The sequence below is a fragment of the Polistes dominula genome, unplaced genomic scaffold (genome assembly GCF_049000335.1).
Source record: "Polistes dominula isolate Pdom_NZ unplaced genomic scaffold, Pdom_raw_medaka contig_21, whole genome shotgun sequence".
NCBI lineage: Eukaryota > Metazoa > Arthropoda > Insecta > Hymenoptera > Vespidae > Polistes > Polistes dominula.
This window is the reverse complement of record NW_028301061.1, coordinates 2,206,740-2,232,901: the sequence shown is the minus strand read 5'-3', so window position 1 is coordinate 2,232,901 and position 26,162 is coordinate 2,206,740. Positions and strand designations below refer to the sequence as shown.

At 29.2% G+C, this 26,162-nt stretch overlaps 1 protein-coding gene across 2 annotated transcripts in view; it reads right to left on the bottom strand.

The window, feature by feature from the left end:
• Positions 1–1,376: 1,376 nt before the first annotated feature.
• The window catches only part of LOC107072373 (uncharacterized), a 35,943-nt gene continuing 11,157 nt past the window's right edge, over positions 1,377–26,162 (bottom strand). The window contains exons 1-4 of one of the 2 annotated variants that reach the window (XM_015332246.2): positions 12,060–13,985; positions 6,702–6,924; positions 6,473–6,622; positions 1,377–5,573 (exon numbers count right to left, since the gene is read on the bottom strand). In XM_015332246.2, the coding sequence (XP_015187732.2) occupies positions 3,554–5,573; positions 6,473–6,622; positions 6,702–6,924; positions 12,060–12,090 (2,424 nt within the window). In that variant the 5' untranslated portion in view covers positions 12,091–13,985 and the 3' untranslated portion in view covers positions 1,377–3,553. Of the gene's footprint in view, positions 5,574–6,472; positions 6,623–6,701; positions 6,925–12,059; positions 13,986–26,162 lie in introns of those variants that run through there. The other variant, XM_015332248.2, reaches the window with a different exon arrangement.

The window sequence follows — 26,162 nt, the reverse complement described above, 5'->3', positions numbered from 1 at the left end:
CACAACCATATACGCACACGTACAAGACAGACACACACACACAACAGCCACACACAAAGCAGCATACACAGACAGACAGACAGAGGCAGATACACATAAACAGACATAAACAGACACACAAACATACAGTGTATTCGAAAAGTGGTCGTTTGGTATGTGCTCGCGTGCTCGCATACCTGAAGTGAATGCGTGTATACGATCAAAGAAAAAGAGAGAGAAAGAGAGAGAGAGACTGGACGTCTGTATATATTAGATAAAGAACAAGAGAGTGAGAGAGATGGTAAAGCTTCAAGGTTAGCCAGAGAGACGTATGAATGGACGTCGTATGCATGAATGGGTTGCTATACGCACTCGAGAGAGGCCAACTGGTATTGGACGACAGTCTTCGATACGCACCTTGCTTTCTTCTCTCTTTCTTTCATTCTTTATTTCTTTCTTTCTTTCTTTTGTATTTTATCTTTCAATGCGTAAGAGTTGATATTTTCTATATTTGTGTACGTTTATTGGCTTATCTTTCTAGGATATGGATAGAAACGTTTGTGTGTATGTGTGGATGTTTGTATGTGTAGTATTTTTATTCATATGATTTTATCTTTTGAGATTAACTATTGGTGTAACAATCTTTAGCTAGAAACGTATGTGTATGTGTTGTATGTGTAGTATCTTTACTCATATGATTTTATCATTTAAGAAACGTATGTGTGTGTGTGCGTGTGTGTGTGTGTATGTATGTGGAATATCTTTACTCATATGATTTTATTTTATGATAAAACTATTGGTACAGCTATTATTTTTAGTTTTGTATTCAAGTTGTTGTGTTGGTTAGTAATTTTTTGAGATTTGATATTATTTAATTATAATACGAAGAATATTCTTTTAATTATTATTTTTTAATATGTTTTTAAAGTAGTAATTATATCGTGATTTTATTTTTTATATGTTTTTTTTTAATATATATATTTTATAGGAATTTTTTTTTTTTTTATAAAGCAAGAAAGTATATGAAATGAAAAAAAAAAAAAATTAACGATAACAATTTATAAATCATTTGTAGCAATTTTTATTTTATATTTCTTTTTTAAATATTTTTTTCTATAATATATTTATTATAGGAATTTTTATTTTTTATTTTTTTTTTTTTATTATTATGCAAGAAAGTATAAGAAATCAAAAAATAAATTAACAATAACAATTTACAAATCATTTATTCCCATTTTGCTATTGTAACTTAAAAAAACCATAGAATTATTTCTATTTTTTTTTTTCTATTTCACAGTGGAAACAAAAAATGAGTGGATAAAGGAATTAAAAAAAAAATTAATAATAATAATAAAAATTAAAGAAAAGAATTAAAAGGTTGAAAAAATAGACATCGGTTTTGTTTTTGTCAAAGATGCATTTTTAATAATACCTGCGAAGGACGGTTTTCCTGATGCATTTTAAAATAACAAGAAAATTTGTTCGATCACATTTTTTTCTTCTTCTTCTCTTTCTTCTTTTCTTTCATAAACAATAATCGAAAAGATACAAGTGTTACGATTCGTTAGAAACGATGTAAAAGAATTGTATTTTTTCATAAACGTAAAAACAGTTGTTTTTGTTTGTTTCGTCGTGGAACATTTGTTCAAACAATTTCAAACAATTTCGAAAATATTCTTATCCCCATCATTATCTAATTTCTTTTTCTTTTCGCAGATAAACAGGCACGCGTAATATTTTTTTTTACCTCGCACACATTTTCTTACACCGTGCGACACAAAATTATGCGTTTAATTTTTTTTATTATTATTATTATTATTATTATTTAACACGGTTTTTTACACGCACTCGCATGTGTTGTTTACGAAGTACACGTATAAGTCGTACAAATATATTCATTAAATGTTACTATAATATATAATCATATTAATTATATAATAATATTATATTAATAATAATTATAACCATAATAATAATAATAATAATAATTATAATATAATAATTATATAATAATAATAATAATATATAATACAATATAATATAATATAATTATAATAATAAAAAAACGATACGTTTTTTTTTTTATTTAACAAGAGTATAAATAGGACTAGATTTCGTTAGACTGCATTTTTATCGATTAATACGATATTTTCATAATATATAGTCTTTAAAAACAAAAAAAAATATATTTGATAAACAAAAAAAAATAAGATCGTCGCGTTCTTTTTTTTTTTAATTCAAAAAGTCTCACTCTGGGTTGCACTCGGTAGAAGAAAAACAACAACAAGAAGATTCAACAACAAATGCACTTTCCCCGTTCTTTTTCTATTTTACTTTTTTTTTTCTTTATTAATTATTTAATAAATTAACGGTTGGAAATAACTATAGGGAAGACTTTTATCAACATTTTTGTTGTTATAATTACATTTATATTTTCTTTTTGTTCTTATCCCCTTTTTTCTTTTTCTTTTACAATAATTTAGATATAAAAAATTTAATCGGGAAATATTCTTTCGAACTTTCACTTTCTTTTCTCTCTGTCACGAAAAATTGACGTGACACGAGAAACGCACCGTTCTTTGGTTAACACGTTCTTCTTCTTCTTCTTCTTCTCTTTTTATTATTTATTTATCTGTGTGTGTGTGTGTGTGTGTGTATGTGTATAGATATATATTTACACATGTACAATTCCAGTCTCCCTCCCATCTTTGGCACAAAAGCTGTGATTGAACTTTACATCGTTTAATTTCTCGATAAGATGAAAGACGAAGGAAGATAATTGTAAATAAAAAATAAAATTAAAAAAAAAAAAAACAAAGCTCGTTATGTACAAACTTTTTCATAAAAATGTCACATCATTGATAAAATTTTTTGTTCATTTCGTACGAAAGCTCGCGTATACAACAACAACAACAACAACAAAAATGAATTAACATCGATTAAAATATCTTGCAATATTACAAAAATAGTTAACCTTTTTTTTCATTCAAAAAAAAAAAAAAATATTTATCGTAATAAATAAATTTATTATTATTTACAATAATCAAAGATCATTTTTTTTTTTTTTTTTAATTTATTTCATCTTTTTTTATTTAATTACGAACGCATCACAGATCATAAAAGGCGTAGTTTATCTAATTTGTAAAATAATTATCTTTAATTCCTGACGCAACCCTGTCAACCAATTAATTATCCTACACGTTTACCAAATAAAGAAATTTACACGTGAATAGCGAGCACTAAACAATTGTTTTTTTAAATTTCTACTTGCTGCATTTAAATGCAACAACTTGCAAGTGAAAAAAAGAAGGAAAGAAAAAAATTAGATAGAAAGAAATAGAAAGTGATAGAACATTTATGACTTATCGTTATCATTTAATTCCATTGGTGCATATTTTCATAACCCCGAATATACACACCCTCCCACATCCCTCGTTTAACAGCAAATAAACTTTATCGTTTCCGTGGCCGAGAATTCGAAGACAAGCACACACATACACACACACATATATATATATATATATACACGTACACGTACAAGAAGCACCAATATCACACTTTAGTTTTATTTTGTTCACGTAAGAGGAAGAGTTCGATGATCTTCGACGAATGTAGGTGAACCGTCGAGATTTGGATGAGAAATGGGTGATGGTGATGGTACGATACCAGTTGCGTCACTTTCAACGTCACCCTCGATTATTTCACCCTCACCGTTGTTAGATAATTCGCGCACATTACCCGGGAGATAATCTTTCCAACTTCGAAACAAATATCTCGTGAATTTTCTCAATTGACGAAATTTACAATAAGTTGCACCCTCAGCAGATTCCAATTGTTGTGTTTGAATGAGAAAACCTTTTTCTTTGAAGGTTTGTTCAAGTTTTTCTCGTTGAAGTGATTTTCTAGTTTTACGTTTACGTCGACCATCTTCTTGGCTGTTTGAACGTTGACAAACTACCGGTGGTTGGACTTTTTCACCTGATGCATTTAAAAATGCACCTGCCGATGAACCCGATTGACCGGCTTGTTGTTGCAGTGCTTCACGTGGAAAAAATTCGTAACCTCGCATACTTTTGTCGCCTGTACCACTGTAGTATCTGAAGTTACCACCTGAATCCACCGAGAGACTTTTTTTCTCTTGCAAACTCGGTTTGGCACCACCGGTGAATTTAAATTTGCATATGCTCACCTCAGTAGCAGGATTGTTGTTGTTTTCCGAAGGCATCGGTGGAATGAAAATAGCCGAACGTTTTCGTTTAGTTGGTTGTCCTTGGTTTTGAGCAACCGGTGCATTTCTTTTAGGTCTGGGTGATAACGGTGGTTGAACTGGAACCGTTAAGGGTTGTTGAGGTGTTGTTGGTGTTGTTGGTGACACTGAACTCGAATTTTTCGTATCCATCATCGAGTAAATCGATTTGGGTACTATTTTTTGTTCTTTTTGAGAATATTCCGTGCCACGTGGTAAACATTTATCATTCTGTGCCATTTTTTGATAATAAAGTAACTGTGATTGCAAAGCCATGGGATGAATGAAGACACCAGCGTTAGGAAAATACACGAATCCTGGATTTGGTGTAACCACTGGATCCGTGGACCCATCCGATCCGTGATTAATGTTGTTGTTATTGTTGTTAACATGATTCGTCGAATCTGCTAATCGATTTGTTGAGTTTGCAAATGTCGTCCCCAAACACTCAACGTCTTCTCCATCGCTAGAGGCTTCGCTTTTAACTTGTCCAGACTCGTAAACGTTTCCGTGTTTCCTAAGCAATCTGATCTTCAATTGATTGAGATCTCTGATACAGAGATTCAACGGTTCATCTTGTTCGTTAGTATTATCCGTCAAGACAAAATTCCGCCTAGTCTCTTGGGTAAGACGTTTTTCTAAAAGACTACTAATCCTATTCTGAACATCGGTACGTTGGAAGGGTATCTGAGGTGGTAACTGATCCCGACAATCAGGTTTCTCTTGAGGAGATAATCTTTTTTCTTCATGACCAGGTGTTCCAGGTAATATGGTCCCATAATTCTTGTAAATCAAATGACAAATGTCTGCCTTTTTGGGTTTACGTCCTCTCCTAGGTTTACTATTGTCCAACGTTATTTCACCCATGTATGGTAGATCGGAATATTTCATAGGTGGTCTCGTTGTAGATGTTTGCTGAGATGATTGCTGAACATGTCCATGATTATTATGATTGTTATTATTATTATGATGATGATGATTGTGATGATGATGATGATGAGGAGGCACAGTGTAGGCATGGGACGATGTAGATGTAATCACCGATCGTCTTGATGCCGATGCTTGACCGGAATTAAAGTTCGTACATTGTTGGGTCATCGTTTGGGGACAAAGTTCTTGTTGCATTGCAGCAATGCGTTGCAACCAACCATGAACATCGGCAATGGGACTAGGCGTTGAAGTAGCACTTGTTGGTGCAGGACTTGGTGCTGTTTGTTCACTGGTATGAGTTGGTGAGGATGAATTTAAGGCCTCTTGTGCAAGTGAAGCTTCGTAATGGTCGAGATATTCTGGTGGTAAAGCTTGATGATGAAACTTCAGTTTCCATCTTGATTTCCTTCTACCCCGACTGCAACAGTAACAAAAAAAAATACCAAATATATTTCTAATTGAAACATTTATTCTTCTAGTGTGTATAATCTATTGTCTTTTGCTGCAGGTGAAAAATAAAAAGTGTATTATTCGATAATTGACCAGAGTCATATAAGAAAGGAAAATCTAGACTCTCTGTTGTGAATAACTCTACAAAGGCAACAACATCGTTCCTTCATTAACCTCGTCCGTTGTCGATAACTGCATTCCGAACCACACCTCTTTACGGCAATCTAATACACCGCGTTGCTTACTGTAAGACACCTTAGATCGCGTATGCAGCAGAGGGCATATCTTTTGACATTTTTACCTTCCTAGAGTTGTTACGTGGCTTACGATCGTTTATATATATCAACGTCGTAGTCGTTTTGCTCGGTATACGTGTATTATCTTTGAACGTATATATGTGTATATAATGAAATTCAGTAACGGTAATCGACTGGTGGTATTTCAGCGACGCAGAGGAACTTCTTTTTTCCAATCGAACAGTCTCTCTCTCTCGAACGATGTACTTCGGACGATGTAGAACGAACCAGTTTACCCGGCGCCTTATCCTTCTTTACTAGCTATCTTAAGTACCTGCTCTCCTGCAAGTGGCGCAAGCTTTATGTTCGTGGACATCTCGTTAGTAACGTGATACTGCCGTACGCTAGAGTTCCCTTTAAAGATTCTTTCTTTCGATAGAAACACAAGCTAACTACAGAGAAAACTTTGAAATAACAGTTCAACACAACAATAACAGCAACTATATCTAATCATGATGAATATATATATATATATATATATATATATATATATATATATATATATATAAAATACCAATTGAATTGGAATCATAAATGAAATGAATGATAATTTGCAGGCATATCAAATTACCTGTTTCTATTTCTGTTACTTTGATCGGTAGCACAAGTTTGACCAGGGGTTTCTTCTAAGGTTTGTAGTTGACGATGGTGAACCGATTGTTGATCATTTACATGTTTACCATCCAATGATACTTGCACCGAACTCGTGTCCGTTTGAGGACTACAAAAATCATTATAATATTTTTATGATAATGATTGATTAATTTTAATGATTAGTATCATTCTTAAACTGAACTCACCTGAGTGTACTGGTATCACGACTACGCTCCTCCTCCTCCTGGGGTTCTTGTTTTACAGCCATATGTGTTAGAGGTGCCAATGGGCACTTGATTTGAGTTGACTGATGATGATGATTATGATGATGATGATGCAGATGATTCTGCAAACTGTTATCCGTTAAATCCAAGTCTATGCCAGTTGATTGTGCACGTGGCACGACTTCCTCGGTTTGCATAGTGCCCCCTATATCAAACAGAAGAAAACAAAAATGTTTAGGTCAGACAACATATAAACTATTCCATTATTTATTAATAAAAAATGAATATATAAATAATCATGTTTAACATTGATTCTCATCGTGATCATCATACTTAGATTCATAATGGGAAAAGGTCAGACGTGGGATTTTACAATCGGTTATTACTATTATTATCACTTTGTCTAAAATAGGTATCGAGTAATATTCATAATAAAAATAAAAAAAGTTTTATTAATGAACACGCACTTATTCGCACACACATACACACAGACATTCAATTTATAAACGTGACGATAAGAGTTGGCGCTTAGTGTAAAACCGACGGGCGTGAGAAATGGAATAAAATCGAACAAATGCCCACATGCAGATCCTGATTCTGATTTATAAATGCAGTGTATGTAGGTTTATCTATTAAGTTTACATGTTTTCATTCATGTGTATGTGTATGTGTATGTGTGTGGTGTGTATATATGTAAGTGTTACACCATCAATGGTACACGCGAGTGTGTGGGTTTTTGCGGACGCTTCCAAGGTTTCGGAATCATATAATAAGGAAACGAAGTCATCATTTATGATCCATGACTTTTGTTTGTGGTTAGTTTATTGAAGTTTTTATTATTGTTATCATTTTTTAGATTAATAATATAGGGTAATTATTATAGGATTGTTTATTAAATTTAATGAATGGGGGTGAATTAAATAGTTTTGAACTTTAATAAAAGATATGTTTCAATATTTGTTGCAGGGTGTACAGTAAAATGATTCAGGTAGATTTAAGGTGTTTATATGCACTTTTTTAATAAAGATTACATTATAATATATATATAATAATTAATTATAATACATATTAATAAATTTATATGTAATTATAATAACATATTTAAATAATAACATATATAATAAATTATAATAAAATATATTACTGATTAATTTTATTATTATAAATTGTTTTTTTTTTTATTTTTATATTAATATTACTTAAAACGATAATTTACGTATCAGTATTGATGTTTCAATCTGTTGATTAGAAACTGTTGATTAGACTTAGAATTATTTAACAAATAAAAATAAATATTATCATTGTTTTATAATATTATGTTTTACAGATACGCGTATAGAATTCACATTCATTTTGAATGTATTTGAAATTGTTATCAAAAAGACGGTTTAACTATATTCACATGAAAAACTTGTTTCTAATAAAATCCTTCGGAACGAGATAAAAGGGATAACATTGATCGTGGTCGAAAACGATTAGAGGTCGTTGTGTGTATTCTTATCGTTTATCTCTTACAATACACACACCAAAGTGTGTGTACTTTCAAACCTAAAGGGAGAGAAGACGGTTTACATGAGTTTTCTCATAAGATAGAGAGAGTGTGTTGCTTGCTCGTAGAAATATTTTCAAGATTTGTTGTAAAAAAAAAAAACAAAAAAAATTCACAGACTCGAATAAGAGGTTTGAAAAGACACAGACAAAGATGAATAAAAAAAAAAAAAGAAAAAAAATGTAGAAAGAAAAAGAGAAGGAGGAGAAATGGTGGAGAAGGTGGATGGGGGAGGAGGAGGTGGAAGAAGAAGAAGAAGAAGAAGAAGAAGAAGCAGTATGTATAATACTAACTTTACAGCACCGCACAGGATAAAAATATTCAGGTACGGAAATAGAACTGGACACACGTACAAGCCCACCACCCAACACCCGCAATTCTTCGACCTTACTTGGCTTTACTCGATCGGGTTTCATTTCTTTACTGCCAACCAGCACCTTACTTGATGCTGTTCTTACTGTTATTGCTACCAAACACCATTTACTGAAATCTTTCCTTACACATTCTCAAATATCTAGGAATGTTTTCAAGTACAAGAATATCTGTTACTATAAATGTAGGATTTTTTATTTTTTTTTCTTGTTTTTTTTTTTTTTTGTATAATTTCAAGATCAATATTTTCGATCAAAAATTTGACTACTTTTGTTAAAAATAAAAATGAAATAATTTGTTTCAGTTGAATCCCCCAATTGTAGATTAGATTTTTGTATCGTACGTTGTACTGTTAAAAAATTAATATATACAGTAGTATCTTTATTAAATCTCTTCTTTTATTTCATTTTTCTTTTCTATATTTTCAAGATTAATATTTTCAATTAAAAATTTAAATATTTCTGTTCGAAAGAGACGGAAAATAATTTGTTTTATTGAAACCAATTATTATAAGCTCAATTTTGTCATCGTTTTGATATAAATATGATATAATTATTATTATTACACGGAAGTATTATTTTTATAAATCATAAATCATTTTTCCTTCTCAAAAATAACATGAAATGGGAAGAGTAGGTGGAGGAGGGGGTTGATTCGTTGGTTGATTTGAGAATTTGAAGATAAAAAGAAAGAAAGATGATCGGCACGCACGATTGCATGTAATCGAAAAATGAGAGCACCAATGGGATGTAAAAGGATGTTCCAAGCCAATTTCGATATTTTCTTATGGTGAATTATAAGATGAAGAAAAAAAAAATTCAAAGAGAGAAAGAAAGAGAGAGAGAGAGAGAAACTATGTTGCGGTTGAGAATGTGTAGAGTCGTTATGCATATGATCAAAACGCGTTCTCGTATACGCATGATTGCACGCGAGATATACTTGTAAATCGATATATTCCATTTTTTTTTTTTTAATCGATAAAAAACATTCGTTGATGTTTCTCCAGTGAAAGGTTTAACAACAACAACAACAAAATAAAAAAAATTAAAAATAAATTAAAACTAAATTACGATTAACATTAAAATAAATTGCTGATCATAAATTGATTCATTCTCTAAAAAATATTCGTAATCCTATTATAAATATATATTAACAATATTTTATTGGTATTTATTTATATTATTTGTTTGTTAATATTTAATATATATATAAATAAATATAATAAAATATAAATAATAATTAATATCCCTAATATTATTATATATATTAATATATATCTGTTTTTTAAATATATTTTTGTATTATTATATTTTATATTATTTTTATATTATATTTATATATTATATTTTATTATTATATTTTTTTTAATATTATTATTTTTTATATTAATATATATTAATATATACCAATGTTGTTAAATTACATATAAAAATTATTCTTAAAAAAAAAGTATTTTTATAAAAATACATATATCAGCATCGTATACATCTAATTAATTATTTAAATCAATCATTATATTATATTTGAATTAAATATTATACTAAAGTGTACATAATTAATATTATAAACAAAACAAAAAAAATTGAAAAATACTAATGAAAAACACTTGTTAACAAGAACGTGTGTGAATCATAAACTCATTAACGTTTGCTTATCATAGTGGTGTACCTTTATAATTAATTATAACCCGTTAGAATACTTAAGTGTTAATATATATCAAATGTATAGTACGATAAAAGCAGACAGATAAAAAGAGAGAGACAGAAAGAGAAAGAGAGAGAGAGAGAGAGAGCGTACACATATGCAAATGCACACATACACATATGAAAAGTCAAAAAGGCACACCCGATTCATTGAAGCTCGCTTATAGAATGATGCAGGCGGGCGCGTAACTACAATTTATTTTTTGGCTATTTTTAGAGGGCGGCTGGCATAGCGCCACTATTTTCGGTTCTCTCTCAAATTTCTCACTCCATATTTGGGATTATGTATGACGGGAGACTTACTCTCACTCTATACAACTCTAACTTGGTGTATCTTTACAAGTCAGCTACGTCAAATAATACTTCTTCTCTTCTATACTCTTCTTTTTTCTTCTTTCTCTTTCTTTCTTTCTTTTAAAGAGAAAAAAGTAACGTAATAATTTACGAGTGAGAGAGAGAGAGTAAGCTTTTAAAATAATGACATAAAAGATTCATAAATCAAATATATTTATCTATATATGTATGTATATATGTGTATTTGATTATTATATTTTTATATTGATTATTATTTAATTATTATTTATATATATTTTTCTATATGTATAATATATATATAATATATTTATCTTATTATAATATTCTTTTTATTATTATATATTATACTATTTATTTTATATTTATCTTATATATATTATGGTGTAAAGTTAGAGAAATAGAAAGAGGAAGATAGAAATATATTTTCAATTATGTATATATTTTTTTTCATGGTCCTTTTTTTTATTTTTCTTTTTATTTATTTATTTTTTTTTTTCATTTTGGATTGAATGATTTTTTAGACTGACGATAATTTTGCATAAATTCTTTCATATTTGTATTTTTTTTTTTTTTCTTATTATTTTAATGGAAAGTAAAAAAGACGAACTCTTGAATTAATCGTAATCGTGAAATCGATACTCCAGGAACATGTATAAGTTGCTTTGATAGATATTTACGGACAACAAGTGGACTTAAAATGTTTCGTTAAAGTATACGAACCATACGATGCATGTGTGTACCTATCTTTCTCTCTCTCTCTCTCTCTTTCTCTATCTTTCTCTCTCTATCTTTCTTATACAATTGGCAGGAAGACAACTAGGTTAAAAACGGAAAGTCAGCTGCAATACTCAAAAATATGTCAAGGTGAGGAGAAACAAAAAAAATATATATATACACACTTCGACAGGAAGTGTTGTTAATGTAAAACAGGAGTTTTGAGCTTTCACTTCAATTGCGGAAATGACATTATTAAATATTAAAAATAAGAAAAAATAAATTAGAGGATGAGATAAAAAAAAAACATTTACTGCAGATGAAATTTTGAATATTGTAAAAATTTACGATACAAAAAAATATATATATTTATTTAATTGCAAATATAACACAAATAGGATTTTATTTATGGAAAAGTTAGATCAATTATTCATAAATTATTATTATTATTATTATTATTAATATTGTTATTAATAATAACTGTAATATTCACTATTTTAATAAGTTTATTCGTTTGAATGATACACCGATATTTACAAAGTATGTTAGACAACGTTACATTCGTGAGAATGAAATACAACCACGTGGTTAGAAACACATCGAAATTCGAACGTTGTATTTAATAATTCAAATTCAAATAATTTCGAATAAAATTAAATAACAAAAATGACTTATATATAAATTTACCTGTAACGGGAAAGTTGCTTTCTGGCAACATGAACGTATCTTCCTTGTTTACGGAACACTTGTCTCAATTAAAATAATCGAGGTCCTTTAAAAATAGGACCAAATTAAATTTCAATAATAAAATCAAAATTTAACATCCAACAACAAAATGAACAATATCTTCTTCCTCTTCTTCTTCTTCTTTTTCTTCTTCTATTTCTTCATTTTTCAATAAATAAAACACCGAAGAACACACAGATGATAATATCACTTGCAATTTGTTTGTGAGACAACCACTTGTTACAGTTTAAATCCATGAAATAAAAGTAATGAAAGGTAAACCGGGAGAACGTAATATTCGCATGATGTTCATCGATGTACAAAGAAAGAGGGAAGACTGAGGAAAGAGAGAGGGATCACCCTCTGTAGGGATGACGATCTCATCCCCACCTTTCAAATGAGTCTGGTTGGATCAGGGATGAGGAAAGGAAGAAGAAAGGTGATATGAGAACTCTGAGCACGTGTCTTCCTTACTTGCTTACTTGAGTTGACTTTGTGGGGGAGAAATGAGAGTAGAAGGAGAAGATGAAGATGAAAAAAAAGAAGAAGATGAAGAAGAAAATGAAGAAAAGATGACGATGAAGATGAAGGAAAGATGACGATGATAACCAAAATGACGAAGAATGAATTAGATGATCAAGATTGGAATGTAAAATTGGAGGTTAGGTGGGGGGTAAGATGGTGGATAAAATGTGAGGTTAGGTAAGGGGTAAAATGGTGGATAAAATGGGGGGGGGTTAGATGGTTAAGATAATAAAAAAGAAAAATAGGAAAAAATATATATATATATGTGTATGTATATATGTGTGTATATAAGGAGGAGTGTGTGTGATGGAAGGAAGGAAGAAGCATGGGACCGTTTTGAGATACTTTTGGCACTGTTACTAATACGACGGGCCAAGCAGCAGTAGCAGCAGCAACCCCGAGAAGCATTTCCATCTCCGTCGCGACGGCCGACGACGCCGAGTGAGGAGGCGGGGGCGTATATTCTCGATTTGGGCGGATGGAAATCTGAGATTGCTCCATATCGGGCTGTGCCTCACTCAGTGTGGCCACAGAGACGTGTGTACTCTGTAATAGCAGACACTTCTCTCCTCTTCCACCTCCTCCAACCTCCTCCACCCTTCCTTCCTTCCTTCCTTCTCTTTTACTCTCATTCTGTGTTAGTTCTCTCTCTTTCTCACGTGTGTATTCGCGTTCCTTCGATATTTCTATTTCTCTCTTACTAATTGAAGATTCACGTATGTGTTCGTCTTTCTTTAACTTTGATATCTTCTATCTTATTCACTCTTTTCTTGTTTGGTTTGTTTCTTTTTTTTTTTTTTTTTTCATTTTTCTTTCTGTCTTTCATCTCACTTCATCCTTCGATTTGCTGTTCTCTATGATCCGAGTACCAAGGGTATATTTAACCCCGCGAACCACCAACCAGAGAGAAATCGAGACAAGCACAAGCCACTTCTTGCTTCTTCTTGCTTCTTCTTCTTCTTCTTCTTCAGTTTCTTATGTGTATGTGTATATACGTGTACGTGTGTGTATATTCGTATTCTTATTCCATTCTTCTCCACCTCTTCTTCTTCTTCTTCTTCTTCTTGTTCATTTTGTACTTTTTGTTGTTGTTTTTCTTGTTTCTTTACTTTCTTCTCATTTGAACGTTTCGTTTTTCTTCTCCTACGCTACAGAAAACACGTCTCGCATTCCCTAGCAAAAGCCAAGTGAGAATTCTTTAATTTCCGATGCACAATAAGTCAACAGCGACCTTCCTTCGAAGACTGGAGTCAAACCCCTTACTCCCACCCCCACTGAAGAGTGTTAAATTACACCATATAAGTATCTACCGCTCGTTAAAACCTACACTCCACGTGCCTTTCGTATATTCTTACCTATATTACTGTATTTTTTTGTTTGTATAATATATGATTGTATATATACATATATATATATAGGATGTCTACGAGTATCCCGTTATATTTATATATTTTTGTTTTATTGTTAGTAGATTTTTATAATTGATATTTTTGTATTTTTTTAATCGAATTTAGTTTAGTATCGTAGAAAAATTATTTGAGAATATTTCTTGAATATGTTTGATGAGAAATACGAATTGTTAATTAATTACGAATTATTAATAATATAGTAATTATTATAATATTATAATATAATAATTATATTATAAATAAATATAGAGTATATATAATATATACATAATAATATAGCAAATATAGTATATATAGTAAATACAGTTATTATTATAATATAATAATAAAATAATAAAATAATAATAATATAATTATTATATAATTAATATTTACTAAATTACAAATAATTACTAATTATTAAAATATAATAAATATATTAATAATACTTAAACTCAAATGAAACCTTATCTTCTGAATTTTTGTTTAAAACATTCATTTGATCATCATCTTTATCTGTATATTCAAAACGATAATTTGTCACAAAACAATGGGATTAATACGAATGGTTTATTTTAAAACATATTATTAAATGTATCATAAAATATAAAATAGAAGGTATGCAAACATATTAAAAGTTAAAAAACGTTATAATAAATGTAAATGTTTCTAATGCGATTTGTATATGCCTAATGATGATGGTGATGATGATAATGATGATGACTATAATGGAGGATAGAATTTGTACGATTGTGTATGTACCACATACAGAACTATAAGTATAAGTAAGTATAAGAAGAAAAAGAAGTTTGTTTCTTTCTTTCTCTTGGCTTTGTGAGATCTGCGAATGGTGTGCTAGTGGAGGCGTACATTATATTCCCGTATAGGTTAACCTACCCCGCCCACTTACGAGATACGTGTCCCAATACCTGGCAGCGATATGTCAACAGCTACTTTCCACTCTACGGGTTCTGGCTGACACACACAAACGTTATGCTCTTTTATCTTTTGCGAAAAACTACGTAACACAACGAGATTACAGATCCTGTAGCTTTTAGCCGCCATTACTACAGATCCAACTTTATATATACAAGTTTTCCATACTTCCTTTCGAACTACTTTTGCAATATAAAAGTTAAAGAATATTATCGATAGATTTACTTTATTATTTATCTTTATTTTTAATTTTTTTTAATTTATTATCGGAAATTTGTTAGTAGGTTTCTTTCTTTCATATATTATAACCTATAAATTTTAAGTTTTGAATGTGTTTTGTTGAAATTTTGGAAATTTACTTTCGAATGCTTTCGAATTACTTTTGCAATAAAAAAGTTATCAAATATTATTTATTTCTTTATTTATTATTTATCTTCATTTCAATTTGGTTTTTTTATTATTTGAAATTTGTTAATATCTTTTGTTTTCTTTGTTTCATATATTATAACTTATAATATTACAACCTATAATATAATATATATATATAACCTATAAATTCTAATTTTTGAATATGTTATCTTTGAATATAGAAATTCTCATGAGATAGAATTTGATTTATAGAAATTTATGGAATTATAAGAACATGTCTTTATTAAAGATTGATTCATCTTTCTAATATTAAAATACATACTACGATAAAAATAAATACTTGAATAAATAATCCAATAATTAAATTCAAAGAATTTAATAAACCTTTCATTCAAATATTCATTCAATTTGTTCTGATAAATAATCAATTACAATTTATTTTTAAAATTATTTAGATAAATCATTTCATCGAACTCACACGCAAAAGTTTTGATAAAGAATTCTACAAACTATTCTCAAAGTTATTGAACTTATTATAGAAATCGTAAAACACAATAAATCGGAAGACATTTTCTTATTAAACATTATAAGGATAACATGTGTTATTTGAAATTTATACATTAGAAATAATTTATTAAAATAATGTTAGTCTATATCTAATGTTGTACAAGAACATTTCTTGGCTCTCGTTCACACGAGTCCGCTCATTGCACCCGTTTAAATAATGCACGTGTTGTGAGAACGTGTTTCACGCATGCATGGTCACATGTGTATGTAGTGTGGCATTGTGTACATATGTATAACAACTTTTCTCACACGTTTAGGGATGTTAATTTGGGTTGAGTCATTTAATTGAAATCATTGCAAATCGGTGTTACATAAAAACTATCAATGATCCTTTTCCAAGATTCAAATATGCAGCATGAAATTAAATCAAATGACGAATAAAAAAAAAAAGCATATAAATCACTTGAAAAAAGAAATTATAATACAAAGAATTTATATGGAATAAATTATAAATGATTTTCAACCCAATTCGAATGATCGAGATTTATATGGTGAAGTTTCAATTCTACGTGGGTGATGATTTTGGTCATGGGGAGAGATTAGGTTAGCCCATTGGGACATATATGTGACATATACACTTTTAACCGGTTAGTCAACTAAAACTAGTTCGTATCTGATTTTAAACACCAAAATTAAGCTTCCTCTTTTAAATGACTAAGATTTTTCTTCAAAATTTAAAATAACTCGATCAATTTCATTCATCTTTATTTGTTCTTTTAATTATATTCTTAATTAATTAATGTTACGTAATTTAGGATACACCGATAGAAATATATTTAATTAATTAAACGAATAATTAACAATTTTATTATTTTATTATTTGTGTATTTTGTTTTAGTGTCAAATTTAAGAAAAAAACAAAAAAAATAAGAAATTATATTTGATTTATTTTTAAATCAAAGTCATAAATTGTTCTTACAAGATTATACATCTATCTATCTATATATGTATATAATAAATGTACATAAATCAAATGATGAACGTACATATGACTAAACTAAATTTAGAATGAGGAAAATAAATGAGCACACAAGCGTGAAAAGAAACTTTCACAAAACTGTGATATGTCCCAAAGGTTGTCGGTCACTTAGAAGAAATCATCATAATCATAATCATCATCACCTTCATCGAATCATGAAGAATATATAAAAAATATAATAAGAATAATAAGAAGTTGATTCAAACCGGATGATCGTTATAACGTTCCTTTCGATTTAAGAGAACTCTCTCGTAGAAGTGAAATCCGTTTCTCACGAGTCTCACACGAGTAGTAAGTATGGACCACCATCAGCTTACAGTTAGAGTCCAATTGGGTTCGCCCACGCATTGTAAGTAGAAATCGAAAAGGAAGAGTAGAGAAGGTGTCACCAATACTACTACTACTACTATGTTACTAGCAATACCGTTAAAATTGTTTCTACCTCTCATGCCCAACCTCCCCTCCCTTCCCCCCTCCCCCCTCCCGCCACCTCACCCCTACCTTAGTTAAACTATATTCAAAAGATACTAATATTCGATAGATAGATAGATAAATGTATTGATTTGTGTCCAGGTGTTTAGTATAATGGAACTAACTATATGTGAGATGTGAAGAAAAATAGTTGTACTTTAGAAAAACTTGATAAATGTATTGATTTGTGTCCAGGTGTTTAGTACAGTGTACTAAAGTAATATAAGTACACTTAACCTATAAACCTAATGAACTTAAACCTAATGACATTAAATTATTAATAAGTATACTTAATATAATATAAAATTAAAAATATATTTTATACTGAATAAATAATATTATACTAAAAAAACCATATGATACTAAATAGAGAATATTATTCTAAAAAAAAAAAAAACTATATTATACTAAATAAAAGTAGTTATACTTAACTATTGTATAATACTAACTACATATTGTAGAAACACGTGAGTTAATTACTGTAAAAAAAGAACGTATTTTATGATAGAAAAAAAGCAACGTTTTGCTTTGGAAATTATGAGACGTTGTTTGAGATAATAAATAAAGAAAATGACCTTTTTTTATGTTCGTTTTTGTTAAAATTATATCTGTTGAACATAACCTTACATTTATCTATACGACAACGTCATATTTTGACTTACGTGAGATACAGTAATGGTAATACAATTATAAAAATTATAAAAACTTGTTATATTCAATGTCAACTTCTTGCTATTAGGATTGAAAATTGTCCACTTAGCGTTTATATAAATAAATAAATAAAAAAATAAAAAAAAACCTATTCGGTAATGGAATAAAAACGTGTTAACATTCTGGCAACGGGATCTCGAATCTGACTACTAAGTATTTATATTTATAATAATAAAAAAAACATGTGTGTGTGTGTGTGTGTAATCATAAAATAAGAGAAGGTGTCAAACTTCCTGACAAAAACGATTCACTCTGATCAGTCAGCATTTATTCTAAAACTTCTTAGTAATTTTGATTTTCTAGCAATCCATTTACACAACCCAAGTATAACAATATACGGAATAGGAAGTAACGAAAAAAACCGGAAATAGTGATGATGATGTTATTTTTTTTTTTAACATAAAAGAACGAGTCGAGTGAGATCTTTTTGATGGAGAACAACTTTTTCAGTATGTTTTTTCTTTTTCATCTTCTTCACCTCCTTTTTTTTTGATGCCACGAGACAACATAGACAACGTGTCCATTTAACGTTGGTACCACAAAACATTTCTAATTTGACGGATTTTAAATTCTCCATACGTTGGATTTGGCGTAAAATACGCCCACGTGAAATATTTCGAAGAATTTCAAGTTGGTTCTTCAAAAAATTGCGTCATTGCCAAATTAACAAAAATAAAAAGAAAAGGAAAAAAAAATAATAAAACCATTATGGTATTGAAATACTCGTATGTAATATCTATACATATTAGTATATTAATACTAATTAATATACTAATTAATATTAATTAATTTATTTATAATTTAATACTATTATATTAAATATATATTAATATAATATATATTTTAAAATTTTGTTAATAGGTGGCCCTTTAAATACAGTAGTGACTTAGTTACTAGCCCAATATATATTAAAATAGTATAATATACTATAAAATAATAGTATATTAATACTAATTAATATATTTATTATATAAATAAATTAATGAATTATTAATTAATATTTATTAAATTATAATAATAAGTATAATAATAGTATATTAATTAATATTAGTATATTACCCACAATAAGGTTAACATCTCGATGAACAATCATAAGTTTCTACTGTAATCGTTTTTTTCACTTTCTATTAAATACACCTTATTTAAATTATTATAAACCATTATACATGCTAAAATCTCTCAGAACATAATACGATTTATTTAACATTGTATATAATAACCATAAAATCATTAAAAAAAAAACTTTAATCAATGTATTCGATTTCTAAATGATACTCGGTAATCAATTGCAAACTTTTAGTTGAATAAAAACATATGTGTAACACATTTATAGGTGCATAACATATGTCCCGTTTGAATCAGGTAAAAGTGTTCATTGAAAGTGCGAATTAATAATGACATATCATATATTTCTAACTGTATAGAAAAGAATAAACAGTAAATAACCAGTATAACAGTAATAGCAACAGCAGGTAGGCAGGTAGAGGCACGCTTAGGTGGAACTTTGATTGGACGAGTTAGGTTAAATTGTGATTATGGTCTCAGGCTTATCCCGTAAAGTCGTTCAACTTTTACCAGCTTGAGTAAGTAAGTAGATATAAGTAGAAGAAATATATAAATGTCATGCCAAAGGAATAATTTTAAGTAGGAGGTGGAGAAAGGATTGAAAAGAAGAAGAAGAAGAAGAAGAAGTGGAGAAGGAGTGGGGGGAAAGGATTAAAAAGAGGAGGGATAGTATGGTGAAGGTGAGGTAAGAAGGAAGAAAAGTAAGAGCAAGCAAACAGGTAAGCAGGCGTAGTCTTTTGATTATTATTCTCTTTTACTTGATCTTTCAAGCAAGATGCACATGGGGGGCACAATCAAAACGAGCAAAAGTTGAGAGAAGGCAAAGAACCACACAAGCGATTCGCGATTGGCAGTTCTCCCAACGTGGAAATTCTCCCACCCTTTTTCCTGTCCCAAGACACCACCTCCTCCTCCCATTCCTGATCCTCCCTTCTTCTTCTATATATACCTCTATCTTTATCTTTCTCTCATTCTAACTATCCTGACTTATATATCTCTTTCTATGTATCTATATGTGTACATGTGTGTGTATAATTCTCCTTCTCTTTCTTTAGAACGACACCAAGTGTTCAAGATTGAACGTACCGATCCTGTAACCGGTCACCTCCAATAAACCCTCCTCCTCCTCCTTCTTATCCACCTCCTCCTTCTTCTTCTTCTTCTTTTTCTTCTTTTACTCCTTCTTCGTCAATCGCCATATCCGCTAATTCGAGAAAATATGGCTGTCACGATATCTTTTAATGGCCACTCTCTTACCATTGGTCATTTCATCATTCAACTAAGGATTAATTCAAAATTGTCTCGTATCAGATTTAATTAATATTATTGGGTTGTTTGAAAAGTAATTTCGTTTTTTCCTGACATTATTTGATGCAACATGGCAAATAACAACACGTAAGATCAGTGTGAGGTTAAGTTTATCAAATTCAACTGTTTATGCACAATCGAAAGGCCTAGGTTTTAAGTTAGGATGCGAAAATTATCTTCATTTTTACAAAAATAAAACGAAATTAATTTCCAAACAACCCAATATTAATTAAATTAGTTAGTTTAGTTTATAGGAAAATTAAAATTGAATTTATTGATCATTTGTTTTATTGTTTTTTTTAATTCGCCATATTTGCTAATTCAAAAGAAAAAGAAATAAAATCATAAATCGATGTATTAGATTTTTAAATGAAACTCAGCTTATAGTTAAATAATATACATATATATATAAACATATGTGTAACACATTTATAGTTAATAACATATGTCCTGTTTGGATCAGGTAAAAGTGGTCATTGAAAGTGCAAATTTTATTTTATCGAATTTAATTTGAATTGGAATGTTTTCCAATCAACCTGATATCTCACCTTCATCAAATCCCCACCCCAATCCTTCCCTCACCATCATCAACCATATCTTCATCTGTCCCCTTTCTTTATTTTTTATTTATTTATTTTTTTTTTTTTTTTTTTCAATCACCGCTATAATTCAAACAAATATGACAAGGGTATTCCCCCCACCCTTACCCCCACTCTTTTCGTCTTGGAAAGATCTGAGACATTTGGTTTTATCGAATTTTAATCAAGTGGGAGAGAAATAATTTAGTAAAGTAATTTCAAGTGAAATTTTGGTATCTTTAAAAGAAGATTAAAGTGTGTGTGAGAGAGAGAGAGAGAGAAAGATGTGAAAATAAGGGGAAGAGAGAGAGAGAGAGAGAGAAGCTTGCGCGCTAGATTTTATATTTAGGATGGTAGCATGTAACACTAGAACTACTGAATTAGGTTGGAACGAAAATACTGGGCACCCACGCGAACGACGCGTTGGTCTCCCGCGCAATATGTATTTATTTGTCGCTCGATTCCCCCCTTTTACCACCCACCCCCAACCCCTTCCTCTTTTTTGTTCTTATTACAATTGTGGGTAAACGTCGTGAGATGCAAATAGTATTAATTTATTTACTTATTTACTTACTTCTATAGTTCCAAGATCATTCTAATAGTATTCAAAGAAATTTCATTGAAACCAGGTCGTTCAAGATTTATACATAATTATATATATATATATATGTATGTATGTATGTATGTATGTATGTAAGTATGTAAATGATAAGAATCTTATATCAGTTTATTATCATTATTATTATTCGGAATGTTTATTTATCTCATTGATCTTTTTCCCATACACTTTATTATTATTTTATTATAATTGTAAATAATTGTATATAATTATGATTATAAATAATTTAGTATAATTATTATTATAAATAGTAAAATAATTATTTAAAATAATGAAATTTCTATTAATATGAAACTAGGATTCAAATAGAAACAATTGTTTTTTGAATGACTTTATTAAAGTAATTTAAAAAGCTTATGTGTTGTATGATTTTTAGTCTCCCTTATTTTTATATGGTGGTAAAATTGTATGGAAAAATTAGAACACTTTTTATATGTCAAAATATATCTAAAAATATAAACTTTAGAATTACAAGAACATTAGTAGGGAACTTACAATACAAAAGTATTTGTAATATAGGTGGATATAATATGTGTTAGTTATTATACATACATATATATATATATATGTCAATGTCATCGATCACTATGAACGATGGTAAACGACTTTCGACAAGCCTTATATCTCATTATATGTATCTTTCTTTATCTTCAAGCAATACTCATTCATTGTATAAAAATATTACGAATACAAATATACATATATATATGCATACACATATGTACATATATGTATGTATATTTGTGTATATATATATGAAGGAGTCTTGCAATTAGCGTTGGGCGTAAAGCCAAACCATTAATCAAACAGTAAAATGCAAACAATGTATATACAGGAGAAGGAGGAGGAGGAGGAGGAGGACTTTAACGAAACCGATCGAGGTCTCGAAACCATAATCGAAACGATCGATTTTGTTCGAAGTTTAAAGCACGTTTAAAAAGGCACACAATTTTTATTTCTTCAATGAGTTTCTTCTCGAATGAATAAGAGAAGAAGAAAGATGTGTTTTGTTATGTTTGGTTGGTTATAACCAATTGGAGAATAATTTATTACAATTCTTTTTCTTTTTTTTTTTTTTTTTTGATAATCTCACTTTCTCTGAATTTTCATATTCTTCGACAGAGAAGGCGTTCGAACAAATTGGAATTTATTTATTATACTATATATATATATATATATATATATATATTGGAAGTTTGTGTAAAATTTATTTATAATTAAGATTGAGTTTGATTTTATTTTTTTATAGGAACACATGGAATGTGTTTGTTTTATTATTGGTAAAGAAAAAAATTTGTATAGTGATAGTTAAAGTATTTGGTTTATATTTATATATAAATTTAAATTATTAAATTAATTGAAAATAATAAAATATAAAATAATTATAAATTTATTATATATAAAATATGTGCAATTTATTGGATATTTAATAGACTGAATATATATTTAATAACAAAATTAAATTAAACTAAATAATAATAGTAATACTATTAGTAGTTTATTTCAATTCACTTTCAATATGATTACAATTAAATAAATGTATTAAACATTTAATATAAAAGATATATATATATATATATATATATATATATATATATATATATATATGAAAGTTATTTGTAAGACTTGTAAAATATTCAGATATTTTCCATTTAAATTGCCAATCCTATATATGTAAATGTGTATCGATCATTTTCATGACGATGACTAACGAGCCAAATTGTTAACGAGTTCTCTTATCTTCCTACGATCATCTTTTCAATCGATTATATCAATAATAATTTCTGGTCTTATCTAAAAAAAAAAAAAAAACGATACCTACGTTTGGTTAAATTTTCCAAGAAAAAAAAATGAAAAAAAAACAAAATCACATTAATTTAAAAATAAAATCAAATTAATCTATTTGTAAAAGAAATAAAATTAAAATATTTTTATATGTCAAATTTGCATGTAAAATTAACATATATATATATGTTAAAATATAATTACAAATATATTATATTTTTCTTAAAAAAAAAAAAGACAATTTAATTTAAATATAAAAAATTGTGTCTATATATAAAGACGTGGAATATTATAGCCCACCCCCACCCCAAATTACGTAAGAGAAGAAACAATTTTCATGGAAATTGCCGTCTGATGAAATGTTTCGTCTGGTTGTCCGTACAGCCAATCCTACTAAGAGTTGCCCTATTCTATTTCGAAAATGACCACACCTGTTTTAGCTTTATTTTAGGAAACCTTCAAGAGCTGTGTGTCTCGACGATTTTGAGTGACTGAGTGAGTAGTTGTAAAATGAACAAAAAAGGGTACCTGATATGCCCACAGGCTGATGGATTAGTCCTACGAAAGCTTTCTTTGATTGGTACTTACATACACTAACACATATACATACATAAATGTATAATACATAACAAGTGTATATACACTATCAGTTAAAAGTATTAAAATTCTTACCGGAAAATTTAGTACAAAATATTAGAATATATTTGCAAATTAAACAAATATGAATTATTTTAGTGTATAGAAAAAAAAATTTATGTTTAACATATATAATTATTTATATATAGGTATAATCATATAAATAAAATAATAAAATATAAATGAAATATAATTAAATAAATACAAAAAAAATTCTATAAAAAATAAAAAAGGTATTAATTATATAAATTATATTTATAATATAAAAGGTAATTTAATAGAATTATTTAATTTACCTAATTTAATAAAATGATATATATTTATATTATTATAAAAAAAAAAACATAATGAATCTGAAAATATTTCAATGAAATAATTAATTTTTAAATAATTTTCCATGCATCGTTGTAAAATTTTTTGGCAAAGATGTCGACAGTAGGAAAGTTGCCATAAATTTGTGAGTGCACAAACAATTGCAAGAGACAATTACGAATATAAATAACATACTAAACTTTCTGTAAACAAATTCTACATTGTTATTCTAGATTGTTATATGATTTAACAGTAATAATAGATGATTAGTAAGTGTATCTATAAAAAAACACACAAGTTATAAAAAAACTTTTGACCAATAGTGTAGATACGAATCAAGTTAACATTTTTACATATAGACACATGCATACATCTATATGTATGTGTAAACTTCTAAAAGTGGAGTTTGGGTTGACTAAAATCACCATAAGAATAAAACAACGTTTATTTATCTAAAGTCTCTTGAGAATCCTCATCAACAAAACCAAAAAAAAAACAACCCCTGAGACTCGAATTCCTAAAATGGAAAAATAGAAATGAAAGAAAAATAAATCCGATCACTTTATTAAGAAACTTTAAGTATACTCTTGTGCATATATACACATATATATATGTGTGTGTATGTTATACAAGTTGACCAAATGAAGTTTGAAAATCATTTAATTCCCATGAACGTTGAAACTCCATAGACGGGGACGACGAATATCTGGTTACGGGTTTGAAAAACCTCAAAAAATGCTTGGATACGGTAGAAAGCCTAACTCCGATACGGGCAATCTTCCTTGTTAGGATGAAAGATGAACGGTAGGGCAAATAGAAAAAGAGAGAGAGAGATGGGTGTAAGAAAGAGAAAGACAGGAATGATGTATCATACTAAGACACAGTATGCTTTTAGAAGTTAGAACAGTGAAATGTACGCGAATGCTTAGAACAATTTTTTTAAACTACCAAATTTAGAATGGTTTCTAGTCTCCATAACTCGAGTGTACACCTGGTGTTACTTTAGATACTTCTAGTTTTGGGATAACAACGACAACACACACACACACATAAACTTAAGAAACTTTTATACTTTTACAACTATGTTGTGTCAAGGATTATTTTGGAACCAACTTGATGCGATCACTTGATGTATTTCATGTTAATTTCGATCATCATACATAATCAACTATGATTTTCAAGTGTAGGACAAATATACCAATTTGAGTTTCTCAGAAAATATTTGGCAACGTTACTATATTAACATATACAATGTGTATATTTTCATTTGCACGTATACTTTTTATATTATTATTATTATTAATTGGCATTAGAAATTCAAAAATTCATTGCAACAAATACCAAATCCTGCCAGTGTTCCCGTCTCTGAGCACGACCCTGTCCATTCGTGGTCTTCATAGCCCACTTCTTTGAGATCCCGAAATAATATTGTCCTCCCATCTACGTCTCGGTCTACCCAGTGGTCTTTTCCCATTGATATACTGACCAGTATTTTATCCACCGTTTGATCCTCCCCCATGCGCGCCACATGACCAACCCATCTTAATCGGCTTGATTTTACGACGTTAATGATGTCCGGTTTGTCGTACAGTCGGTGTACTTCTACTATGGGGTTTTCTCCATTCACCCGTTTCCTCATCGCGTTTTGCACCCGAAGATTTTACGAACAACTTTATTTTCAAAAAGCCTCAATTTCTTTTGGTCCTGTAACGTAAGTGGACCATGTTTCGGTACCATAAAGGACCTACCAGTAGGATGGTCCTGTGTATCCTGATTTTGAAGCGCCTAGACAGCAATTGTGAGCTGAGTAATTTA